Source organism: Pogoniulus pusillus, chromosome 26 (genome assembly GCF_015220805.1).
Source record: "Pogoniulus pusillus isolate bPogPus1 chromosome 26, bPogPus1.pri, whole genome shotgun sequence".
NCBI classification, from domain to species: Eukaryota; Metazoa; Chordata; class Aves; order Piciformes; family Lybiidae; genus Pogoniulus; species Pogoniulus pusillus.
In genome coordinates this window covers 12,588,330-12,613,508 of record NC_087289.1, presented here as the reverse complement: position 1 = coordinate 12,613,508, position 25,179 = coordinate 12,588,330, and the positions used below count along the sequence as shown (strand labels likewise).

Sequence of the window (25,179 nt, the reverse complement as noted above, 5' to 3'; positions counted from 1 at the left end):
GTGCAGCTTGTACAGCTGTATTCTGATCAACATCCACCCAAGCCACCCGTTGTCATCACTGTGGTGGAGAATTTAGCCCTGACTATAATCTTGGTTTCCTTAAGGCAAGTTCCTGTTTGATCTCCTCAGACTAAATCTGTGAAAGCACATAGACTTTGCTGCTTCTAAACTTTTAATAATGGCATAAAGGGAAGGAGCAGCCACCAATTAGTGTTTAGAAAACACAGCATTGCAGCAAGTTGTTTCTTATGACAGGTTTCATCTATCGACTTTCACCAGAAGATCAATAGCATTCAGGCTGCAAATTCTTCAGCTGAGGCAGTGCAGGCTACAACATCTCGTTCTTAGGAAGATATTAGCAGCCTTCTGACTTCATGTGGAAGGAGGTGTCACTCACTCAGTCTCTGTGGAAAGGCCTGAAATCAGACAGCAAATCCTTCTTTGTTTCATATTCATTAATGTTTTGATTTAAAGTTGGTGCTGTTGAAAGAAACCTTTAGGGATATCTTGATGTGTGTTTGCTCTCTTCCTACCATTAAAGCTACCTATCTTTAGCTTCTTGATTTGAGCTGGGAAAAAAGTGGATTGAGAGAATGAGAGATTTGCTTCAGTTGTCATTCAAAGAGCCAGGATCATGCTAAGCAGCATAAGGAAGTATTCTTGTCAGAGAGATATGATGTACCTCTGGAAATGGTGGAGCTGTTCACTTTACCTCCTGTGCATTCAGTTGTCTTTCCATCTCTTCACCTCTGCCTCTTTTGGACCACAGAGGTCAGCAGTGTGTGTGGAAAGCTGCATCTCTGATCCCATGAGCAGATGGCCTGTAACTGTCTGTTCCTGAGTGAAAGCCATGTGCACCTCACTCTAAGAGTCCATCCGCTGTCATATGAAACTATGCCTGGTGAGTGTGTGTGTGGGGTGGTTTAGGGCTGATTGGAATATTCCAACAGATAAATTAGATCATGGATTATAAAAGAATAATAATGTTGAAGTCTATAGAATTCATTAGTTTGCTAAAAAGTATAAAAAGCCTAAGTGTAAGCAACTATTAACTATTCCTTCTTTGCTCTGGGGTGCTGCATCTCTTTGCTTCTCTCTGATCTCTTCCACTAACCTTAGCTAACCAGATAACACACAAACCTTGCTGGTTGTTTTCTGTCTGGGGGAGAGAAGGGACTCACACCACCTTCTGGTGAGGGGCCTGGAGCACAGCCCCATGAGAGGAGGCTGAGGGAGCTGGGGGTGTGCAGCCTGCAGGAGAGGAGGCTCAGGGCAGACCTCATTGCTATCTACAACTATCTGAAGGGAGGTTGTAGCCAGGTGGGGTTGGTCTCTTCTGCCAGGCAATCAGCAATAGAACAAGAGGACAGTCTCAAGTTTTGTTGGGGGAGGTCTAGGCTGGATATTAGGAGGAAGTTGTTGGCAGAGAGAGTGATTGGCATTGGAATGGGCTGCCCAGGGAGGTGGAGTTGCTGTCCATGGAAGTGTTCAAGTGAAGCTTGGATGAGGCACTTAGTGCCATGGTCTGGTTGATTGTCTAGGGCTGGGTTGGCCTGGATGATCTTGGAGATCTCTTCCAACCTGGTTGATTATCTTCTGGACTTTCTTTGTCCAGGGGGGAACTTTGGATTTCTGTATTATTTCTGAGTTGGCTACAACTAAATACATGTAAACATATTGTGTATATATGCTTGTAAATTTAGCTTTGCTGTAAATATAGCTTTAGCTTCCTAGCTGTTTGAACTGGTCTGGTACATTTTAATTGTGTGTGTATGTGGAGGTTCCCTATCCACCACAGGATGTAAAAGAGCCATGGCCTCATGCTCCTCAAACTTGAAGAATCATGAGTAAGGATAAAACTGCAGAGAAACTCACTCAGGAGGCTGTAGTCATGCTGTTTCTCTCCTTGGAGTCCTGGATAGGCAGCAGTCCCTTCTCAGGGAAGCCCCATTGAGGTGATAGAGGTGGGTTTGACAGCTGGAGATGGAAGGTGCAGGATGACCACAGTTGCCAGTGCCTTGCTGAGGACTGTGCAGTCTGTATGTTGGGAGGTGGTGGGGGAGCAAGTCCCCAGTCCATGGAGCCTGTGGGCTGCTGCTTGAACAAGGGGGAATGGCCTCAAGCTGAGGCTGTGGAGGTCTAGATTGCACATTAGGAAGAAGTTTTCCATGGAGAGAGTGGTCAGGGACTGGAATGAGCTGCCCAGTGAGGTGATGCAGTCACCCACCCTGGATGTGTTTAAGGGTTGTTTGGATGTGGTGCTTGGGGATATGGATTAAGGTGAGTCTTGTAGGGCTGTTTATAGGTTTGACTTGTTGATCCTGAGGGGCTTTTCCAACCTGGATGTTTCTGTCCTCCTGTGCAGTGGGCAGTAAATGGCTGATGAGGAGAATAAGGAGAGGGATGAGCATGCAGTGAGAGGTTGCCTGAAGAACTCCCTCTGTATCTTGAGGCTTGTGGAATCCCCTGAGTGAGATCTGCTGTCTTTGCATTTAATAGACATCCATGGGTGCTTTTTTTGGCCAATATTTTTTTTGTATGATGATATATACATACACTCCTTTCTAAATTCTAAACCCAGGAACAAATTCTCTCCTGCCTGGAGAGGCTTTTAATTCTCTCTGCACTTTTCCTGTTGTGCCCTGGTTCACAGGCATCACAGCCATATGATTAGCCAAGGCTGCTCTCCCTTCATGTTAGTCTAATTATCTGTTCATTAGAATCTTAAGACTGGAGCAGGAAGTGTGTAGGGTGCTTTGTTTAAAGGGCAGTCTCCTAATGCAAATATTAAAAGAGAGCTTTCTGGCTTGCCCAAGTCAGACTGACAAGCTAATAATAGCCTTCGTGTTAGTCTTGGCTAACAGAGAGCATCAGCATGAAAAGGGTTTAGGGAACTGGTGTATCAATCAAGTCACAGACCATAATGTGCATTTGTGTGCTTGTTTTAACACTTAAACTCACATTAAGAAGTATTTTCTGAATGCAAAGGGCATGGGGGTGAAAGTGGAGCTCTCCTCTAAATATATCATTATATCTTCTTGAGGGTCTGCAGTAGTCATTGCTGTCCTCTAAAGCCATAACATAAACCTGTGCTTTCAGTAGCTGTGGTCTTGCCTAAAACTGTTCTGAAGTGTTATAGGTAAAGCATCAGGAGCACAGAGTCAGATGGCTTAAACTGGTGGCTTGGCTGTGTGTATGGGTTGGAACAAGTGCACCTTCAACAGGGCTTTTGGTGGAGTGTTGGGAAGATGTTTTCATTTTCTTTCCATCTCCCCTCAAAAACTGGAGTTTACAGAATCAGTCAGGGTTGGAAGGGACCACAAGGAGCAGCCAGTTCCAACCCCCCTGCCATGCCCAGGGACACCCTACCCTAGAGCAGGCTGCACGCAGCCTCAGCCAGCCTGGCTTTAAACACCTCCAGGGATGGGGCCTCAGCCACCTCCCTGGGCAACCCATTCCAGCCTCTCACCACTCTCATGCTCAACAACTTCTTCCTCAACTCCAGCCTGACTCTCCCCACCTCCAGCTTTGCTCCATTCCCCCCAGTCCTGTCACTCCCTGACAGCCTAAAATTCCCTCCCCAGCTTTTTTGTAGGCCCCCTTCAGATCCTGGAAGGCCACAAGGTGGTCACCTCAGAGCCTCCTCTTCTGCATGTTGCACCACCTCGTTTTAGTAGGGTTTCAGTGGATGTTTGGAAGATGCTTTCATTTGGCAGCCTGGTTTTTTCCCCTCTCAAAACCCAGGGTTTAATCATCACACCACCTAAGCAGGTTTTCAGTGGGTGTTTGAAAGATGTTTTCATTTGGCAACCTGGGCAGAGCTGTGTTGGGATATTAACTGCCAGATTAAGTTAGTTTTAATTCTTTCAGCCTAAAACAAACAAAATAATTTCTGGGTGGTTGATGCAAAATCTTCCTACAAAATACAGAGGAATCGGTTGTCCAGGGAGGCTGTGGAGCTTTCCTCCCAGGAGGTGTTTAGGGCTGGGTTGGATGAGACCTTGAGCAACCTGGTCTAAGTGGAAGGAGTCTCCCATGGTAGGGGGCTTGAACTAGATGATCTTTGAGGTCCCTTCCAACCCAGCCTGTTCTGTGACTTGTGAAGATGGCTCATGGTTGGAGAGGGCACCTGTCATTTGCCAGTTGTGTGTGTCTGGAGGTCTTGAAGAAAAGATTGGATGAGGCGCTTAGTGCCATGGTCTAGATGACTGGATGGGGCTGGGTGCTAGGTTGGGCTGGATGATCTTGGAGGTCTCTTCCAACCTGGTTGATTCTAAGAGGCTGCTGGGTTGTTCTCTTCTGTGGGCACCATTTGTTCCTATTAACTCTATCCTGGAAGTCAATATTCCCGGGGACAGGGCAGTGTCACACAAGGCAGGATTTGTAGGATGGGCTCAATGTGTCATTAACAATCTTCAGCTTCTGCTTTTCTTTGTGGAAGAGCAATATAAATGTACCTTTATCTGGGAAGTTTTAGGCAATTCTAATAAGAGGAGGTCTGCATGAATTATCAGTACATGATGTTCTATTCACTAGAGGGAGAGGCTTTTTTAGAAAGCCTGCTAAGTAAGGCATGGTTGCTAAGTAAGGAGAGGGTTTTATTAGACCAGATGACGTAATGGAGAAGAAGCAGGCAAGATTTTGGGTGTACAAAGACCTCCTTTTGGGTGGGAAGCAATTGGCAGACTTAGCACTAAGAAGGGCTCAGGAACAATGCCTCTGAACTTGAGCTAAATGTCATAAATTGCAAGGTGCTGTGAGAGGAAGGGAGAGCTGGGGCATGAGGATGGCTGAGAAATGGAGATGACCTGGGAATGTCATGGGAAATACTCTGCTCTTGTCAGACCCCACCTAACTGCTGTGTGCAGTTCTGGAGCCCCCAACACAAGGAGGACATGGAACTGTTTGAGTGAGTCCAGAGGAGGCCATGAAGATGCTCAGAGGGCTGCAGCAGCTCTGCTGTGAGGACAGGCTGAGAGAGTTGGGGCTTTGCAGCCTGGAGAAGAGAAGGCTTCGAAGAGACCTTGGAGTGGCCTTCCAGGAGCTGAAGGGGGCTACAGGAAGGCTGGGGAGGGACTATTTAGAACATCTTGTAATGACAGGAGGAGGAGGAGGAATGGGTTTAAAGTGGCAGAGGGGAGATGGAAACTGGATGTTACGAAGAAGCTCTTTCCAGTGAGGTGGTTGAGACACTGGCACAGGTTGCCCAGGGAGGTTCTGAAGCACGGAATCACAGAATGGAATCTTCAATCACATTCTGTGATCTACAGTCTCCCTGGAGGTGTTCAAGGCCAGGTTGCATGAGACCTTGAGCGACCTGTTCTAGTGGGAGATGGCCCTGCCTATGGAGTGGCCTTGGAAGTAGATGATCTTTGAGGTCTCTTCCAACCTAAACCATTTGATGTGGTTTCTGGAAGAGTTGAAGGCAATCTGAAACTGGGCTGATACTGTCTTCTGTCTTGCTTTGTAGTGTTGGCAACTGCTGCTGGGGTAAGCTCAAGGAATGGGAAATAAGGAACTATAGAAAATGCTCTGCAGTGAGGGAGGGAAAACATGGAGAAATGTGAGAGGGATGCCTGCTGAAAGTGTGGTTTAAGGTGATAGTGATGGGCAGCTCTTCCCAAGGCTGGGAGAAAAGAGGTTTCTAATTCAGGAAATGGGTTTCTCTTCAAGGGAAGTTTTTCCAGTGCTGCTCTTACTCTTTTTTACCATGGTGAGATAAGGCAACCAGAGCACACTGTTGGGAACTTTCTTTTCACAGCTTCCTTAATGCAGGCTACCTGGAATTCATAGAATGGCTTGAGGTGGAAAGGACCTTAAAGGTCATCTAGTGTTAACCTCACTGCCCTGGGCAGGGACACCTTACACTAGACCAGGTTACTCAAGGCTTCATCCAGCCTGCTCTTAAACACTTTCAGGGATGAGGTGTGCACAGCTTCCCTGGGCAACTTGTTCAAGTGTCTCACCACCCTTGTAGGAAAGCACTTAATTAGTGGCACTAATCCTAATTCTGGTGGAATTCAGACGATAATCCAGCTGGGCTGCTGCTTTCTCAGGGAGCAACTGATTGGTTTTCAATCTGTTTCTTTACTGGAATGTCCTTGTTGGGCCAAGACCCTCTTTACAGTGAGAGGGATGTCCCAGGCATTGGGCAAGTGGGAGACTTGGCTTGGTTTTCCTGGTCTAGGTGTGCTTTGTGACCACTGGTGGCTGCTGAGCCTCTTAGAATCATAGAATCAACCAGGCTGGGGGTTGGAAGAGACTTCCAAGCTCATCCAGTCCAACCTAGCACCCAGCCCTGTCCAATCAACCAGACCATGGCACTGAGTGCCTCATCCAGGCTTTGCTTGAACACCTCTGGGGATGGCAACTCCACCACCTCCCTGGGCAGCCCATTCCAATGCCAATCACTCTCTCTGCCAACAACTTCCTCCTAACATCCAGCCTAGACCTCCCCCAGCACAACTTGAGACTGTGTCCCCTTGTTCTGTTGCTGCTTGCCTGGCAGAAGAGTCCAACCCCAGCTGGCTACAGCCTCCCTTCAGGGAGTTGTAGACAGCAATGGGGTCTGCCTTGAGCCTTCTCTTCCCCAGGCTGCACACCTCCAGCCCCCTCAGCCTCTCCTCACAGGGCTGTGCTCCAGGCCTCACACCAGCTGCCTCTGCATAGTAGTGGGACTGCTGTGGAGAGAGATTGGTCTAAGCAGGCAGGGTTGCTTCTAAGGCTTCAGCTCAGCAATACAACTGACTGTGCTTACAGTATTTTCTTGTTCTGCACAGGCTCAATTGAATTGTGTTTATCAACTACCTGAAGAGTTGCAGGTGAATGATAGGCTACTTTGTGTGATCTTCAGACATAATAGAGAGCTGTAAAATACTTTGGGCCTCTGAGAGAACAAACTGTGTAAATCTGGACTGAGATTACTGATATCCACTGAAACTAATGACAGCTTTCCCTGCCAGGCAGCTGTGAGCCCAGAACAGTTCTTTCCCTGGCTGAATGCAGAAAATCCAGTGCCTGTTTTCTAGCCCAGGCTCTCACTGGTACCCCTGGCAGAGGCACTGAGTGTGTCAGGGTGTTAGTCTCTTCATTACTGTAGTGGTTCTGGAGTTCCTTTCCAGATGAACCAGACTGAGGCAGGTGGAAGTTGAGGAATGAAGCTTTATATTTACAGCTTAGCACAATTTGGCAAGCATACATATGCAATATATTACAGATCTTTACAACTATATACAGTACAGTTAAAAGTAGTGCAGAAATACCAGACCCCTCCCAGCAGCCAGAGTACCCAGGAGGGGCTCCTGACCACCCTTCCACCTTCTTTCCACCCCCTTCCTTATCTCAGAATCTTTCTTCTGTGCAGGGTGAGCCAAAAAGGTCAGCAAGAGGTGTTGGAAGCAGAATGATTAGTTGAAAAATGTGCAGTTCAGGCTGAAGAGTTAATACAGCAACAGCCAGGCAGAGGCTCACTTATCTTTGATTGTGTCCATGTTTTTATGTGTCCCAGCTGAACAAATGGGTAGACATCACCTTATTTTTCTTTTTACAGCTCATAATCTAATTTCTCTCATTAAAATATTCAGGCTGATGAAGCTGGTGAGGGGCCTGGAGCACAGCCCTGTGAGGAGAGGCTCAGGGAGCTGGGGGTGTGCAGCCTGCAGAAGAGAAGGCTCAAGGCAGACCTCATTGCTGTATACAACTACCTGAAGGGAGGCTGTAGCCAGGTGGGGTTGGTCTCTTCTGCCAGGCAACCAGCAACAGAACGAGGGGACACAGTCTCAAGTTGTTCCAGGGGAGGTCTAGGCTGGATGTTAGGAGGAAGTTGATGCCAGAGAGAGTGATTTAGCCATTGGAATGGGCTGCCCAGGGAGGTGGTGGAGTCAGCATCCCTGGAGGTGTTGAAGCAAAGCCTGGATGAGGCACTTAGTGCCATGGTCTAGTTGATTGGATAAGGCTGGGTGCTAGGTTGACTGGATGATCTTGGAGGTCTCTTCCAACCTGCTTGATTCTATGAATTCCCTCAAAACAGCACAATTACTCTGAAGCCCAAGGAGGGGTCTCAGGCTGGAATCTGGGGAAGAACTGTAGTACCCAGTGTGCCCAGTGTTGACCATTCCCTGAAGTGGACATTAAAGGTCCCCATTTCCCCTCTAGTTTTGCTTAAACTTGCAAAGCCTTCACCAGCTCGAGCAGGCTGTCTGAAGGAGTGGATGATTATGTTCATCTGTAAACTAGTCAAAAAGAACAAACACTGAACTAACTTCATTTTGCCAAGCCCTTCTTGTTCCATGGCTTTAGACTCTGCAAGTTCTATGCAGTCACTTTCTGGCACGCAGCATTTCCTTCTTTACACCGCAGCAAAGAAATCAGAGTAAGGCTGAGAATCTCTGCAAAGCCAACGCCACCTGCCCTTTTTTGACCCTTCCACACCTCCCCAAGTCCTGCTATTTTTGTAGCTAGGGCTAGGTAGCAGGCTGAGGCTCACATATCATCCTGCAGAGCAGCGCTTTTATTTTGGTCTCGTTGTTATTTTAGGAATAATCAGCAGAGAACAACGATACTTCCTCTTATGAATTTCATGTGCTTCCCTGAGGGAGCTGATAGTGAAGGGAGGCTCTTGCAGAATACACACTTCTTACAGCAATAGCTTAGATAAATCTTATCTGCCCTTGAATTGATGGTAAAGCTTCCGTGGACTGGTATGGAGCTGGAATTGCATTCTCTTTATGGACTGTTTTCTAAGGCAGGCACTGTGTTTTCACTGCTTGATAGATGTATATAGGCTGGCTGCTCAGTGTCTTTGAGCTGTGGAGGTCAGTGCCTATGCTTGTCAAGTCTTTGATTCCCACCATGGCATAACAGCTGAAATAGAAGCTATTGCATGCACAAGATATAGTAGGGGGTCTTCCAGCAGTCTCAGTGTACACAGAGCTTCTCAAGCTCCCTCACTTCGGTCATCTTGAGAGCAGGCCTGAGGAACAGGACCTGGGGTGCTTGGTTGATGAAAATCTCAATGTGAACTTGCAGTGTGAGTGCAGCCCAGACAGCAACTGCTGGGCTGCAGCAAGAGCAGCATGGCAAGGAAGGGGATACTGCCCCTTTGCTCTCCTGAGACCCCACCTGGAGTCATGTGTGCAGTTCTGGAGCCCCCAACAAAAGAAGGACATGAAACTGTTGTGATCTCTGTACTTGCTCCAAAGATGCTCAGACCACTGCAGCAGTTCTGCTGTGAGGACAGGCTACAAGAGTTGGGATACAGCAGCCTGGAGAAGGCTTCCAGGAGACCCTGAAGTGGCCTTCCAGTATCTGAAGTGAGCTACAGGAAGGTTGGGGAGGGACTATTGACAAGGTCTTCTAATGGCAGGATGAGGAGTAGTGGGTTTAAACTGGCAGAGGGGAGATGGAAACTGGGTATTAGAAAGAAGCTCTTTCCAGTGAGGGTGGTGAGACACTGGCACAGGTTGCTCAGAGAGGTTGTGGATGCTCCCTCCCTGGAGGTGTTCAAAGCTAGGTTGGATGAGGCCTTGAGCAACCTGTTCTAGTGGGAGCTGTCCCTACCTATGGCAGGAGGTTGGAACTGGATGATCTTTGAGATCACTTCCAACCTAAACTATTCTGTAACCTGTTTGCTCCTCAGTTTCTGAGGTGGTATCCTTTCAGGCAGTGCCTCATCCAAAAGGGTACCACTGACTGGTATTACTGAGAGACAGCCAGAGTGGCTGCTGAGTCATCAGACAAGCCCTGCTGTGACATTTCAGCTCTCACTTTCTGGGAACAGCCTACTGTAGTGTGGCGTTAGTGAGGCTCTTCAGGAAAAAATTGCCCTCAGGAATGTGTTTGTGCTTGTGACTGTCAGGAAGCACCTGAAGGGACATTGTGGAGAGGCTGCTGATGGTCTCTTCTCACAGGTAGTTGGAGACAGAACAAGGGGGGATAGCCTCAAGCTGAGGATGGGGAGGTTTAGATTGGGCATTAGGAAAGAGAGTGGTCAGGGACTAGAATGAGCTGCCCAGGAGGTGGTGGAGTCACCCACACCAGGTGTGTTTAAGCGTGGTTTGGATGTGGTGCTTGGGGCTATGGTTTAAGGTGAAGCTCATAGAGCAGGGTTCTAGGTTGGACTTTGGTGATCCTGAGGGGCTTTGCCAACCTGCATGGTTCTGTGATTCTGTGGCTTGTGGAACCTTGGCTCTAAACATCTAAAGACCTTCAGTCATTTTTGAAGTCATTTTGCTGGAGACTGTAGTACCTTGAAAGAGCTGTTTGGTCAGTTCAGAATGTTGAAGTCTCACAACTACAGGATTTTTAAACAGCAATGTAAAATCTGCTTTCAACTGCCATTAAGTTTGTGTAAGCTAGAGATAGATAATGATTGGGCTCAGGCTTGTAGCTCATGCCAAGCAAAATCATGCTCTGTTTCACACAATGTCACTTTATGTACATTTGTCTAGGCTTCTAAAGTCTGTGCTAGAAATAAAAGTCTATCTTCTTCTTTTCTCTCAAGGCCAAATGTCTGTCCAGTGTTTGAGTTGGCACTGGTAGGCCACCACCAGCCATGCATTCAAGCCTTCAGTCGTATGGTCAAGATGTGGAAACAAGGCTGCACGAAGAGGAGATGGTGCATGGGGTATGAGAGAAGGTAATGTATTATCTGTGCTTAGCAATGGATTCTGATACTCACTCTTCACTTATTTTGTGTATGCAAGAGGTTGTAAACTATTTCATCTGAAATGTGTGGCTTGGTTATGGGTATAGTTAGTGTTGTGCTGAGATTTCAAAGCTGTTATTACTGAGTGGAAAATGCAACTTTTTTTCCTTCTCTTTTGAGTGGGTCACGAACTTCTTAGCTGACTGTAGATCACAATCTCATATTCCCAGCAAATGCTTCTGTCTCATCCTTTTTCAGGTGAAGTCCAGCTGTCAAGTCATCTACTTTGAAAAATTGAACTCCTTTCTATTTTTGTCATGTGCTTAAAAGTGATGGGAGATGTGACTCCCCTAACAGCTAAACCCAAAACTGATTGCAAGCCAGAATTACTCAGCTCTCACTACCCTCAGTACAAAGTCATAAGAAAACAAGACATGGCCATAGTGAATTAGAGTTTGCTCTGGTTTGAGGCTAATGGGAATATTTTAATGAAAGAAATTGGATTTTAGGCTGTGAAAAGGAAACAATGGTGAGGTCAACTTCACTCACAGGCTTGCTGAGCTGTATAAAAACAAGGACATAAGCACAGATGAGACAGTTCTGTTGGAGTTTGATGTCTGTGTTTTCTCCCTGGGCTGCTTCTGTTCTGCTTGGATCTGTATAACCCAACTAATCCTTCTGGTTCTAACTCTCCTTTCTGATCCTTGCAACTCACCTTGCATGTAAGGCAGGCTCTGGGACAAGGTAGAGGTGTGGAAAAAGGTGGAAGAGTGGTTGGGAACTCCTCCTGAGGACTCTGGTTTCTGGGAGGGCTGTTGTGTTTCTGTGTTACCTTTAACTTGTATATTTCTGCATATAGCTGTAACTGTTTATATGATATTGTAAATCTCTGCTTGTATAATTGTGCTAAGCTGCCTTAACTTCCTGCTGGCTGAGTCTAGTCTGGGTGAACTCATTGTGGGGGGGGGCAGGTGACTCCCAAACCATCACAGAGCTATTTAATCAGGATGCATTTTGTTGTACTCAATATCTAACAAGAATTGCTGGTAAGGACTGAAAAAAAATGTGTAGCAGATAGGATGTAAGAGTGCAGATGGTTACTAATGATGTCAATAAGTGGGCTGGAAGTTCTGACCTGTTCTCTGAAACTTGTTCTTTTCCAAGGTCTGGCTACTACACAGTTTACAAGCAAGTGTACAAAATGGAGCATCAGACTGTCTACAAGTGCTGCCCTGGCTGGGTCCAACGTGACAATGAACCTGGCTGTTTGCACTGTAAGTTGATGGCAAAATGGTGACAAACCAAGAGAGCTGATATCCTTAGGTCTGACTTTCTCAACAGTGTTTAGTGGTAGGAAGAGGGATTTGAGTTTTTGCTCTCCGTGACTGGGTGATGTATATTCTGGGTCATCTATTGGTGGGGAAAGAAAGAAACCTTGTAGTAGCCTTCCTGTATCTGAAGAGGGCCTACAAGAAGGCTGGGGGGATTATTTACAAGGTCTTGCAATGACAGGATGAGGAGTAATGGGTTTAAACTGGGAGAGGGGAATCATGCAGTCAGTCAGGCTTGGAAGGGATCACAAGGATCATCCAGTTCCAACCCCCCTGCCATGGGCAGGGACACCTCACACTAGAGCAGGCTATCCAGAGCCTCATCCAGCCTGGCCTTGAACACCTCCAGGGATGAGGCCTTGAGCAACCTGTTCTAGTGGGAGATGTCCCTGCCTGTGGTGGGAGGTTGGAACTGGATGATCTTTGAGGTCCCTTCCAACCTAAACCATTCTATAAGGTCACCTCTGAGCCTTTTCTCTGGACTGAAGAGCCCAAACTCAGTCAGTCTCTCCTCATAGGAGAGCTGTTCCAGCCCTCTGATCATCCTCGTGTCCCTTCTCTGGACACCTTCCACCACATCCATATCCCTCTTGTAATAGGGGCTCCAGAACTGGATACAGTACTCCAGGTAGGGTCTCACCTGTGTGAAGCAGAGTGACACTTTAGCTGCTAGGAAGAAGTTCTTTTCAGTGAGGGTGGTAAGAGACTGTCACAGGTTGCCCATGGAGGCTGTGGCTGCTCCCTCCCTGGAGGTGTTCAAGGCCAGGTTGGATAAGGCCTTGAATGACCTGTTCTAGTGGGACCTGTCCCTGCCTATGGCAGGAGGTTGGAACTGGATGATCTTTGAGGTCCCTTCCAGCCTAAACCAGTCTTTGACTGTCAAAACGACAGAAGCTATTGGAAGGGCTAAGTATCTTCAATTTAATGGAAGAGTGGAAAGTGATTGTAGTCATTGCAGCATTCCTGTGCCAGCCTGGCTAGGGCAGACCAACCAACTTTAAAGCTGTTACTCAAATTATGCCAAGAAACCTGCTGTAAGGCACAGGGCTGTTGGAGGTGGCACTTGCTGCAGAGTCTGACTGGTTTTGGCTCTTCCACTGCTGCTGTTGCCATCAAAGCAATCATTTCTACCTCCAGTTCTCTATATGAGAAGCTGTTTCTCTCAGTAATTTCTGGTCATGATTGGATGCTTATTTAATTTAAATAAGGAAGCACTTTAGTCACTGTTAACAGGAGATAAGTAGAATTTAGAGATCTGCTCTCAGCCTTGTTATTGTTTTGTCAGTGGTTGTATTTCCTGCATGAAAGTTAGCATCTGTTCCTATGCATTTTTAATCTTCATACCAACTTGAGAGCTGTGTTCAGGGAGCTTGCTTTTATGATTGCCTTTGTATTTACAAACCCCCCCCCAAAACAAGCCTGGGAGATGTTCCTCTTAGCTTCAGCCTGAATCCACATATTTAGCATGCATCTGTTTAGTTGTAAAAGTCAAAGATATGTTTACAATCTGTATTTTCATCTCTGGTGCAAAGGAGTTTTAATGTATTTGAACACCAGTGGCAATATAACATTTGTTTTCTTCTTGCAAGAGCAGTGCAGGCTTGCTTTGAATTCTTTAAGGCACCACAGTGGTTGAAATAGTCTTTTGTATTTCAGACCCTTTACAGGTTTGGCTCAAATATGTGGAATTTAACTTAGGGTGACTGTTCTGCGTTGGAGGAAGGGCAATACTGTAATTCCCTTGGATTTTCTTGGGTACAGCAGTGTTTCATAACCATTGCTGTGGTATTTCTCTAGCAGTTCTTGGCTTTCTGAGGTCAGTCAGGTTTTTGAGTCCTAAGAAACTCCTCTGCCTCTGAAGCATCCTCGTATTTAGCTGCATTATCTTAGTTACTTGGGTTGGAGTTAAATTTCTTCCTAGCAGTAGGGTGGCCATAAAATCAACTAGGTTGGAAGAGACCTCCAACATCATCCAGTCCCAACCTACCACCCAGCCCTATCCAATCAACTAAACCATAACACTTAGTGCCTCATCCAGTCTTCTCTTGAACACCTCCAAGGACAGCGACTCCACTATACTCATAATAAGTTTTATTGCAGTTGGACCTTTCCACTTTCAAGCTGAATTCCTGACTTGAAATTTCCTGTTAGAGCAAAACTGTGACAGAGGCAGTTCTGGAGGATCCTTGGCACACAACCAACAGGCAAATAAAACCCAACCTTATTTAATCTTGTTTCCTTAGTGCTGTGCTCTATTGGCACTTGCTTCAATGGAGGGAAATGTTCTGAAGGCGGATCCCAGGTGTGCCAGTGTCCTGCAGGATTCCAGGGTCCCCGTTGCCAGTATGGTGAGTCAAATGGTCTCAAATGCAGCTGTTTGGGTAAAATGAGTGTTTGACAATGTGTTAAAATCTGATTGATGTTTTTGTTTGTTTTAATATTGACTTAAAATTCAAGTTGCCTTTGCACTCTCAGTGGTTATTTGGTCACCCTTTGCCTTGTTTGGTGTTGAATTTGAAGCAAGGAAGATGAAAATGTCATTTAGTTGGCATCAGATAAATTTCTGTAAGGATCATACCTTGCAATAGCAGCAGCAGCAATGTGTCTGTATTACTTCTGAACTTCTGCATTCTCATGGTACCTCTTGAATTTCTCAGTTCTGCTTTGAGTCAAAACAGGTTGGGCAGTACATGAAAAAGGTAGAAAATGAGCCTGATGTGTTTATGATGGGATTTTTTGGTGCATCTGGAAGTAGAGAAGCTGGTTTTGCAGATCACAACCAAATATTTCCTAGCTCTCTTGAAACTTCTGCACTAATCTTTCATTTCAGTAACTGCTTTAGCACATTGTAGCCTAAATTTTATGTGACTATCACCTGCTCTCAATGGGAATCTTTTGCTCTCCTATGCTGGTTCACAATCTGATAAGCTCACAATGCCTTGTAATTGATGTGGAATAAAACCATCACATACTGTGTGAAGCTCTCCAATATTACAGAACTGCATCCATTTGGCTGCTTAAGGAGGGAGGAAAAAAGTAATTCCTTCAGAGTAGGCTGTGATTGGGACAAAGGATTTCTTTTGTATTAGCCAAATGATAATTTCCTTTTCAGCTGAAGCACATTGTGCTCTGCTCAAAGGCAGGCAGATTTTGGAATATTTAGGCTTTTCATTTTCTTCTCATTCACATCCTCACCTGGCTTGTCTGTCAGGACTTACAAGTGGGAAGGAATGTAGCAACTGTTTACAACAATCCCTTTAAGAGCTGAGAAGCTAAGCTCTGTGCTTGCTACATGACTTGTATCATACTTATTTTATAACCTCTGCCATATTCTGATCCCTGGGCTCCACAGAGGCTTATGTGATAGACTGGGTCTTGTGTGGGCTCACTGCAGCAGAGCAGCTGTGTCTGTATGGGTAGCAGCCTCCCGCAGTGAAGGTAATAAAGCAGCTGGAGCTGCAGCAGACCTGGTGAGTGGGAAATGCAGAGAGTCAGCCAAGGTTGCAGCAGGGCTTTTTCTCCAATGATTGCCTGGTCACAGATAACATTTCTTATGTCTAAGCAAGCATTTACATGCAATGCAGAGCTCTTCACAATGGAACTTCTGCTGACATCAGACTACAGTGTGCCCACGTCTACCTTCAGACAATATTAGCTCAGTTAAGCAGACTCCAGGGGGGATGCTGTAATGGTGTTTTTCTTTACTGCCTATAGAAACAAAAAGTTTATATCTGTAACCTGCTACAAACTGGTGACACTGGTGCAGGTTGCTTTGTTACTGACTTACAGTAGAGCTGCTGCTCCAAGGCAGGCAGGCTCAGGATCTCTAAGGAGCCCCCATCATAAGCTTTTACCAAATGCAGCATAAATCTCAGTGAATTCTAAACTATCTTTGCTGCTCTTCGGAGCCTTTCTGTTACTCGTAAATACCTACAGCACTAAGGAATTTCCAGCAGGCATGTGGATAGCAGAGGCAAGGCTTTCAAACTGGAATGAGATCCTGTGGTCTCTTTCACAGGCTGGTGGCTGCAGATACTGTAAAAACAATGTGGAGGTATCCTGCATCTTTGCAGTTGAGTGGAACTTTTATCTTGGTGCTTTGTCTGCTTTCTATTGATTGCTAAGGTTTGAATGAAATTCCAGGAGTCATCATTTCCAGGTTTATACAGTAGCTGCTATCACAGTCTGGCAGGAGTGAGTTTATAAATTAAATTCTGAAGGGGAAAAACCTCCTTTCAGGAGGAATGTTATGGACCATTCACCTGCCTCACAAAAGCAAGGTAATTTAGAGTCTGAGGCCTCTTAGCCATTGCAGGTGTCTCTCATCAGATGCTTGTGAGGTTTGTGTTGTATTTGTTGCAGGCAAAACTAAAGATAATGTGGAACTAGCCTCTTTCTCTAGCTGGTGTTGCAATATTGCTCTCAAAGTAGCCTAAATTTAATATGACTTAACTATTTCATGATAATGTATTGTGATTTTAAATGATCATCAAGTCTAGCCTGTCCTCTTCTCCCTCCTTGCCTCTGTAACCTTACTGTAAAATGAACTATTTTCCTTCCAACTTGTAACCTGAAGGAGAAAGAATCTCTCCTAGCAGCATCTTTTGCTTTGAGGGTTTGGTGGAATAACAAGAGCCAGGAAAACCAGAGTTTGCTTTTTGGAATGTGTACTATAAGATGTTAGTAGAAAAGACTATACCCTGAAGCTGCTAACGGAGTCTGTGGGGCAGACATGCACTCCTTGTGCCTAACAGAGGGGTGCAGTCCATGTCTCTGACAGGAGTGTTCATGTAGCTCCCTCGGGGGCTTTGCAGGGAAAGAGGCCCTAAGTGGTTATGAAACCACAAACTGCTGGCAGAAAGCAGCTTGTTGGGCATCCTTGGTTGTAATGGTTTCTGTCACCTGTGGTGTTGTCGCCTCCTGCTTGTCTCCTGACAGGAGGAACCACAGGCATTTCATACCTCTGCTTGTACTCATTTGAGCAAAATCATGGCAGGTATTCCACTTTGGATCTCCCCCTCTCCAGCCTCTTTACTTCTGCTCATTCTGTTTCTGTCATTCAGTGTTGACAGCTAATTCTAATGTTTCACTTGTGCAGTGGCTCTCCTGATCTCCCTGCTGGGCACTCCAATCTGTAGTAAGTAGACAAGAAATCTATTCCAAGAATCAATTACTTTTAACATTTGTGTTCCCACTTTTTTTTTTCTCAGTCTTATGATTTGGCTTTGAGTTCACATTTGCCATGAAGTTAATAAGCAGCTCAGCCTCCTGCAGCCCAAGCTGCAACATGCTTTGTCTTGCTCTGTCCTGCAGGAATTTTGTGACAGATAGTTGAGTGGCTTCTGACAACCTGGTGCATCATGGCAATCTGTGGTAGAGATGATGATTCACAATGGGCATCATCACATCCACTGAGTTTTAAAGGTATCCTGTGGTGTTTTTTAGCAGCCTATAATAACACATTATTTCTGATTAGATGCTGCAAGTGTCATGGTTGCTGTAGCAAATGATGTAACTGTGACCAGAACTGCATTGCTGCACCTCTTGTGTACTTCACTCCATCCTTTATTATTTTACCCATACAAGCAGCAATAAAAACTTAGAAGAAAGATTTATGAGTGAAATGGTCGAGCTCTTCATACAGCCATTGCAGGGATTCAGTAACAGATTGAGCTGTCTCTTTCATTGTTTGCTGCCATTTGTCTTGCAATAATAGACTTATATCAATTACAATGTAAACTTGCAAGCTATGTTTCTATTTTTTTAACTTGGTTGGAGGTTGAGATTCCCATTTTGCTTGAGCCCAGTGGGAAGGGAGGGAAGATTTGTAACAACAACAGGAAAAAAGAGGTGAAACTTGGCACTAAGAATAATCTGCTGTGGTGCTGGTTTCATTGTTATTCACTAGTTGTCCTGGTAATCTTGTTGAAGGCCTGCTAGCCACCTGAGCTGGACATGGAAGTAAATTAATTTCATTTAGCTTGTTTAATTCAACTCTGGGAATTGGGCTTGAGCATGTAGCTGGTGAAAGCATTCCAAATTCTACAAACAAGTGTAACTATTTACTCCTGAGCTATGTAAAATGAGGACTTAGTTTAATTCCTAAGCATTTGGTGATTGAGCCTCCAGTTATTCCTGCTTCTGCTTGCTTTTAGCTAGGTAAAAGTGAGTCTAAGAACTGTATAGACTTAATTTCATAGCCAAAACACAACCCTGGAGTTACAAAGGTTTTACAAGGGGCTGCCATGAGTAGGAAAGTAATTGCAACTGAGAATCTGTGAGACATGATGGTTGCTCTCATGAAATGTTTAGAAGTGAGGGATGGCCAGGACAACCTTGCCAGAAATGTCACCTTAGGATGACATGTTTGTCACCATGGTTTAATCACTATGAAGGCTGAGCACAGTATTCCAGTGTTAACAGATTAAGTGTCAATACATTTAAATATTACCCTGTGATGTTTGCTGGAATGCAGGTGGAATCTTAAATCCTCTTCCACTACCTGATGTAGGTGAGCAAAGATTGTGTGCTTGAAGCATGTGCTGCATCTTGAGAGGCAGTTTGGTCTGCTGAGCATAGTGCTCGCCTGATATCTGAGAAGAGCTTTGTTTTTTCACCTGCCACTGACCTTGAATATCAGTTCAATAACTTCTAGGAAATTATGCCACTGTGCCTCAATTTCTTCCTCTATGAAATGTTAATAATGATAGTTCCATTCCTTTAGTAAAGTGCTTTTGAGACCCAAGTAATTAAGCATAAGGTAATAGCGTTGGAATGTGGATATGAAGGCAAAATGCACACCACACGTGTAGCTAAAATGCTTATGAGATAGATATTCATCAGTTCATTGACTAGCTGTCAATCTCTTCCTTGGCTCTGGTCACACACTATTAAGATATTGAACTCTATAAAGATTTCAGTAAACAAATGTCAGCACCCAGTCCAGGTATTTCAGGGTTTACACTAGAGAACTACTGAAAACAAAGGTGGTTTTTCTTGCAACCATTGATTAACATGGCATGAGTTCTGATCTGTCTTCTTGCAACTAAAAATACTTTCTCACTCAGAGAGGTGGGGTTTTTTTTTCCCCCACTTCCCTCTAGGAAATAGTTCTTTCTGCAAAGAGTTATTTGATGAAACTTCTGATTAATGTCCTGTCTGCCATTCTGGTCCCTTGTAGGGATGTGCATTTTCTTCTTGGAGATTGAAGATCTAGACAAGCTTTACAGGGCAGTTTATATCCATGAAACAGTGCTACCAATTGTCATTCTTTGTGGATCCTTTAACATAGCAAGTGGCAAGCTCAGAACTCCTGTGCATCTGTTACCCATAGATGTCTTTAGTTCTCATGGATCTTTTGTTCCAGTGGGACTAGATAATGTCTGAGTGGTTAAGGACTAATCTGCCCTCACATGCCTATGCAGTGCTGCTGATAGCAAAGCCCTCATTGTTGCTAGGTACCTTGGCAGTGTGTTCACATATTTTGGCAAGGAGTCTCATGCAGTTTGACCAAAGAATTCTTAGTATGAAATTTCTCCATTAGCTCACAAGGAGAGTGGAAAATGATGGCAGCAAGTATTTGTCCAAATTACTCCAGCATAGTGCATGAAATCTCTTTAAGATAGAATGGTTCAGTTTGGAAGAGATCCCAAAATTCATCAAGTTCATTCTCCTCTTCCAAATAGCTTAACACCAGTGGTTCAACTGCCAGTTGGATATGACTGTCTCAAAGGTCTCTGGCAACCTCAACAGTGCTCTGGTTTTGTGGTGAAGTGCTAGCAAGCCAGTCGTGACAAGAGAAGCAGAGGTAACTGACTAGGCTGCTCAGGATAGGAAGGTTGAACGAAACCTTGTGAGCATCCTCTGCTCCTAGTGGTGCTTACTTTTCTGTTCTTCTGCTTTTTGCCCTGCCATCACTTCAACTTCCTATTTGGATATTGTGCTCTTATCGTCAAGAAGTCCTGGGTGACAGCAAACAAAGGTGTAGATGCTTATGGTCCTTTATATGGCAGGAAAGGAGCACTAGTGACATGTGAGCTCTTAAGAGGATGCTCTCAAGCTGTCAGCTTGGTGTGTGCTGAAGCTGGACAACTGCTTGTGCCTACTTTAGGGGCTGTGTCTTTAGCACTTGTCAAAATAATGACAGTGCTGTTGTGCCAGAGCATCCAAGCAGAGAAAGTTGAAAGCATGACTGTTTTCAACAGCAAACATGGCCAACAAGATGTAGTGATGCTGCTTATCGTATATGCATGATAACTTATCACATAAGTTCTGGGCTCCTCAATTCAAAAGAGATGTTGAGATACTGGAAGGGTGACAAAGCTGGTGAAAGGCCTGGAACACAGCCCTGTGAGGAGAGGATGAGGGAGCTGAGGGTGTTTAGCCTGGAGAAGAGAAGGCTCAGGGCAGACCTTATTGCTGTCTACAGCCTGAAGGGAGGCTGCAGCCAGCTGGGATCTGGTCTCCTCTTCTGCCAGGCAACCAGCAACAGAACAAGGGGAAACTGTGAAGTTGTGCCAGGGGAGGTCTAGGCTGCATGTTAGGAGGAAGTTGTTGGCAGAGAGAGTGATTGGCATTGGAATGGGCTGCCCAGGGAGATGGTGGAGTTGCTTTTGCTGGAAGTGTTCAAGCAAAGCCTGGATGGGTCACTTAGTGCCATGGTCTGGTTGATTGGACAGGGCTGGGTGCTCGGTTGTCCTGGATGGTCTTGGAAGCTTCTTCCAAGCTGGTTGATTATATGATTTCTGTTAAGTTCCATAACAACAAGTGCAGAGTCCTGCATCTGGGGAGGAGTAACAACAGGCACCAGTACAGTTTGGGGCTGCTCTCCTGGAAAGCAGCTCCCTGAAGAAAGACTCTGGAGTGCTGGTGGACAGAAAGTTCTGCAGTGGCCAGCACTGTGCCCTTGTGGCCAAGAGAGCCAATGGCATCTTGGGGTGCATCAGGAAAAGTATGGCCAGCAGGTCTAGGGAGGTTCTTCTTCCCCTTTACTCTGCCCTAGTGAGACCACACCTGGAATACCATGTCCAGTTTTGGGCTCCCCAGGTCAAGAGAGACAGGGACCTGCTGGAGAGATGCCTGAGGCCTGAAGCACATACTCTATGGAAAGAGACTGAAAGCCTTGGGGCTGTTTAGTTTGGGGAAGACTGAGAGGAGATCTCATCTATGTGTATAAACCTCTGAGGAATTTCATTGAGGATTTATTTCATGGTTCCTTCAATGAGGATTTCATGGTTCCTTTAAAGTTGCCTCAGAGCAGCTTTTGATTCAGTGAGTACTGCCTGACATGCATTTGGAATTTTCCTCTTAGTTCACTTATTTTTAGATGTTTTTAAAATGGGAAGTCCTATTTCAGCTGACTAAACAATGCTTCCATTTCTATAACTGCTGCATGTAACTTTATGTAGCATATCAAATTGTATGCTTATCTTGTGTAGAGTGGTCCTGCAAGCAAGAAAGCCACCCCAAAAGGATGTCAATAAGGATATCTTATTTCATGTGAAAGTTGCCACTATCCATGTATTGCCTGCCTTTGTTTGCATCTCTTCACCTTCCTTGGTATTGTCTGCAGCACATTAGCATCAGGTGAGTTGGTACTAAGTAGAGGTTTTGCATTTCTCATTGTAATCCTCAGCGTATCATTGAGGTCTATCAGCTTGGAGTTGTCAGGGCTGAATTAGTGCCCTGCTGTCACTGCTGTGTTCATTCTGATGCTGCTTGTGCAGTCTGCTGCTTGGTGACCTTGGAAGCTGCTGTCACAGCACTGCCTGTTTCTGCCTCAGATGTGGGCCGTGATGCCTCACAAGATCCACAAATCCAGATTTGCCCCTTCCAGAAGCAATATAAAAGCCCATCAGCTCTTAGAGTTTGTCAGGGCACAGAAATCCAGAAAGCTTATCAGCAGAGAGGCAGCTCAAGAAGTTTGTTAAAGGCTAAAAGGTGAGAGAAAGCTCTGAATGATGACAGAATGTTGTACTTCAAAACCCATCTGGAGCTCATGCATTCAAAAACTACCTGTTCAACTCTTCAAAAGGCATACTTGTGTGGCTTGGAAGAGTATCAAGGCAGGAATCAGCTGAAACAATGGGATGGGGATGTTCATCTCTGGAGTAGCTAAGGGTTTGCAGGCATAATAGAGTACAAAGTCAGTGCTTCCTTTGGGCTGTCGCAAGAGCTTGACACTCAAGCATTTTTAGTGCCTGGGAAGTAGCACAAGATCTGTACAATTTATCTAAGTAGGTACTTTTAAAGTGCTTTCTTATTTGTGCTTGCAAATGTGAATGAATTTTTTGTTGTTTTGTCCTTTTTTACTCCACTGTTTCAATTCATGGCTTGTCGGGAGCCAATATGGATGAGGATTGAGTATCTGAAGGATTATATATAAACCAAAAATGCTTTAGGCAACTTTGTGTGGTTGATCACAAGTAGTTGCAAGAGAAAAGTTGCCAGCAAACTTGTTCCCTTGTACTCAACACTGGTCAGGCCGTGTCTTGAGTACTGTGTGCAGCCTGGAGAAGAGGTGGATCAGGGCAGACCTAATGGCTGTCTACAACTACTTGAAGGGAGGTTGTAGCCAGGTAGGGTTAGTCTCTTCTGCCAGGCAAGCAGCAACAGAAGGAAGGGACACAGTCTCAAGCTGTGCCAGGGGAGGTCTAGGCTGGATGTTAGGAGGAAGTTGTTGGCAGAGAGAGTGATTGGCATTGGAATGGGCTGCCCAGGGAGATGGGGGAGTCACTGTCCCTGGAGGTGTTGAAGCAAAGCCTGGCTGGGGCACTTGGTGCTATGGTCTGGTTGATTGGACAGGTCTGGGTGCTAGGTTGGCCTGGATGATCTCGGAGATCTCTTCCAAGCTGGTTGATTCTATGATTCTGTTTAAAATGAATATGTTAATCAGTAATTATTTATAGTTACCTGGACGTGGCACTTGGTGCCATGGTCTAGCCTTGGGCACTGTGGTAAAGGGTTGGACTTGATGATCTGTGAGGTCTCTTCCAACCTTGGTGATACTGTGATACTGAATGGATGTAGTTCTTTCCCTGCTGTGTCCTATACCACTTAGAACCAATCAATCTCCTTCTTAGTTGTGTGGAAAAAAATGGGAGGAAAACCCCCCAGTGTCATTCTCTCTGTAATTAGTTTATCAACTCCAATGGAATTTTAGGCATGGTTAAGTCTTCTAATGTAACCTTTTAGCAGGTTCTCACCTCCTTGGATAGTTGGAGACCTTCAGTGCCTCAGCGATCTGATTGCTTAGAGAGTCTGAGGAACAAATTTGCAGTGCTTTATTCTATTTTAAGCTTTTTTTCTCTCCAGAACCATAATATAGCTTGTGAAAGTCACAAAATGCTATAAGGGGAGGGGGGGGAAAGTTGTTTTAAGTGTTCTTGTGAAAAATAAATCTGTCACTAATGTACAATGTCAACCCCTCCATGTAGATCTATCAAAACAGTCATCTGCTGTCATGGAGTGCTGCCTTCTGGGTTTGGTCTCATGCTACTATACTGTTCTCCAATCTGTCTCTTGTATTTTGCACTTCAATGGCAACTGATAGGGATCCTGACACTTAAAACAGATTGTGATATGAATAATAAATTGCAGATAAATATAGTCAGGAATTAATACAAATGTAATGTCGGCTCTAAATATAACATGTCACGGAGCTGGAGCTGATTAGAAACCCATGAAAAAAGATGAGATCGATGTTCCTCTTGTGCAGAGACTTGCAGAAGACAAATGCAGTGCCCAAAACACCAGCAGAAGGCCTAAGCTATCTGTAATCTCTCAAGGAAAAAAAAGTTATGGGTAAGATAAAATGACATTATCAGTTCTAATGATGGATAACAGTTGGCTCAGAAATTAATTGCAGTTGCAAGCAAGAGCATGTGAAGGATTCAAAACTCCCCAAAGTATGGCTTCTTCCAGCCTTTTCTTTGTTTTGTCCCAGTGCATTTGTTGCCTCTTCACACACCTCATCATTGCCAGTGTTGTCTGCAGCATTGATAAGATAGGAACCTCTCCAGATAAAAAGCCCTTTCAAGTAGCCACTGAAAAGCAAGGAGGAATAAAAGCTTTGTCATTTTAAAACAGGAATGGCAAAACACTGATTGAAAAATCATGACTGGCTCTCACCTAGCTATGACAGGATATAATAATCAGCCCATCTTGCTGAAAGGCTCTTATGTGCCTGGGCTCCACAGCCATTAGCACAAAGCGACAGGTAGACAGACAGCAGTAGTGAAACAGCAAACAAAGATGTCAAAAGTAAATGAACCTAAGAAAAACCACTTGAGAGCAATTTCACCCTCACTGTCTTTGGTCCAAAAGGCTGTTTATTTTGTGCTTCCTGCAGGAAAAGAAAGTAAAAGTACAAAATAATGAAAGCAAACCTGCTTTCTAGCTGCTGGCTTTTTAGATGCTGGTGCAGAAAATGTGGTAGCAAATGATAGCAAAGATGAACCTTGCACAGAGGTGCTGGCAGTTGCATCTTTGTCTTCACTAACAAAAGTGAGAAAGCAGAGCCTGAGTCTCTAGACGCATCTGGATTCTGTTTCTTACTGGTCTTGGTGACTGGGGGCAAATTTAGTTGGGCATCCAGCCTGCTTTCAGTGCAGAGCTATCTGAGGTAGGCCATGATGAGTTGGGGTTCTTCAGCCTGTAGAAGAAAAGGTTTCAAAGAGACCTTGAAGTAGCCTTCCAGTATCTGAAGGGTGCTGCAGGAGGGTTGGGGAGAGACTACTTCCAAAGTCTTTTAACGACAGGATGAGGAGGAATGGGTTTAAACTGGCAGAGGGGAGACTAAGACTGGATGTTAGTAAGTTCTTGACAGTGAGGGTGGTGAGACACTGGCACAGGTTGTGGCTGTTCTCTTCCTGGAAGTGTTCAAGGCCAGGTTAGATGAGGCCTTGAGCAATCTGTTCTAGTGGGAGGCTCCCTCCCTGGAGGTGTTCAAGGTCAGGTTGGATGAGGTTTTGAGTGACCTGTTCTAGTGAGAGGTGTCCCTTTCTATGGCAGGGGGTTGGAACTGGCTGATGCTTGAGGTCCCTTCCAACCTAAACCACTCTATGATTCTATGAAATAAGAATGCCAATCCTTTGCAGTCTTCCTTGTCTCATTTGTCTTTGGTGATAATTCCAATGGAAAGGTGGAGGAGCTAAATATGGAAACTTCATCTTGAAATAACTATAAATCCAAGTTTAGAATGAC

The 25,179-nt window shown here is 45.1% G+C and overlaps 1 protein-coding gene across 21 annotated transcripts in view; it reads left to right on the top strand.

The window, feature by feature from the left end:
* LOC135186859 (multiple epidermal growth factor-like domains protein 6) overlaps positions 1-25,179 on the top strand; it is a 380,712-nt gene that overhangs the window by 13,134 nt on the left and 342,399 nt on the right. For all 21 annotated transcript variants that reach the window (XM_064164986.1, XM_064164988.1, XM_064164997.1 and 18 more), the window contains exons 2-4: positions 10,502-10,636; positions 11,810-11,919; positions 14,220-14,324. In XM_064164986.1, the coding sequence (XP_064021056.1) occupies positions 10,502-10,636; positions 11,810-11,919; positions 14,220-14,324 (350 nt within the window). The remainder of the gene's footprint in view (positions 1-10,501; positions 10,637-11,809; positions 11,920-14,219; positions 14,325-25,179) is intronic.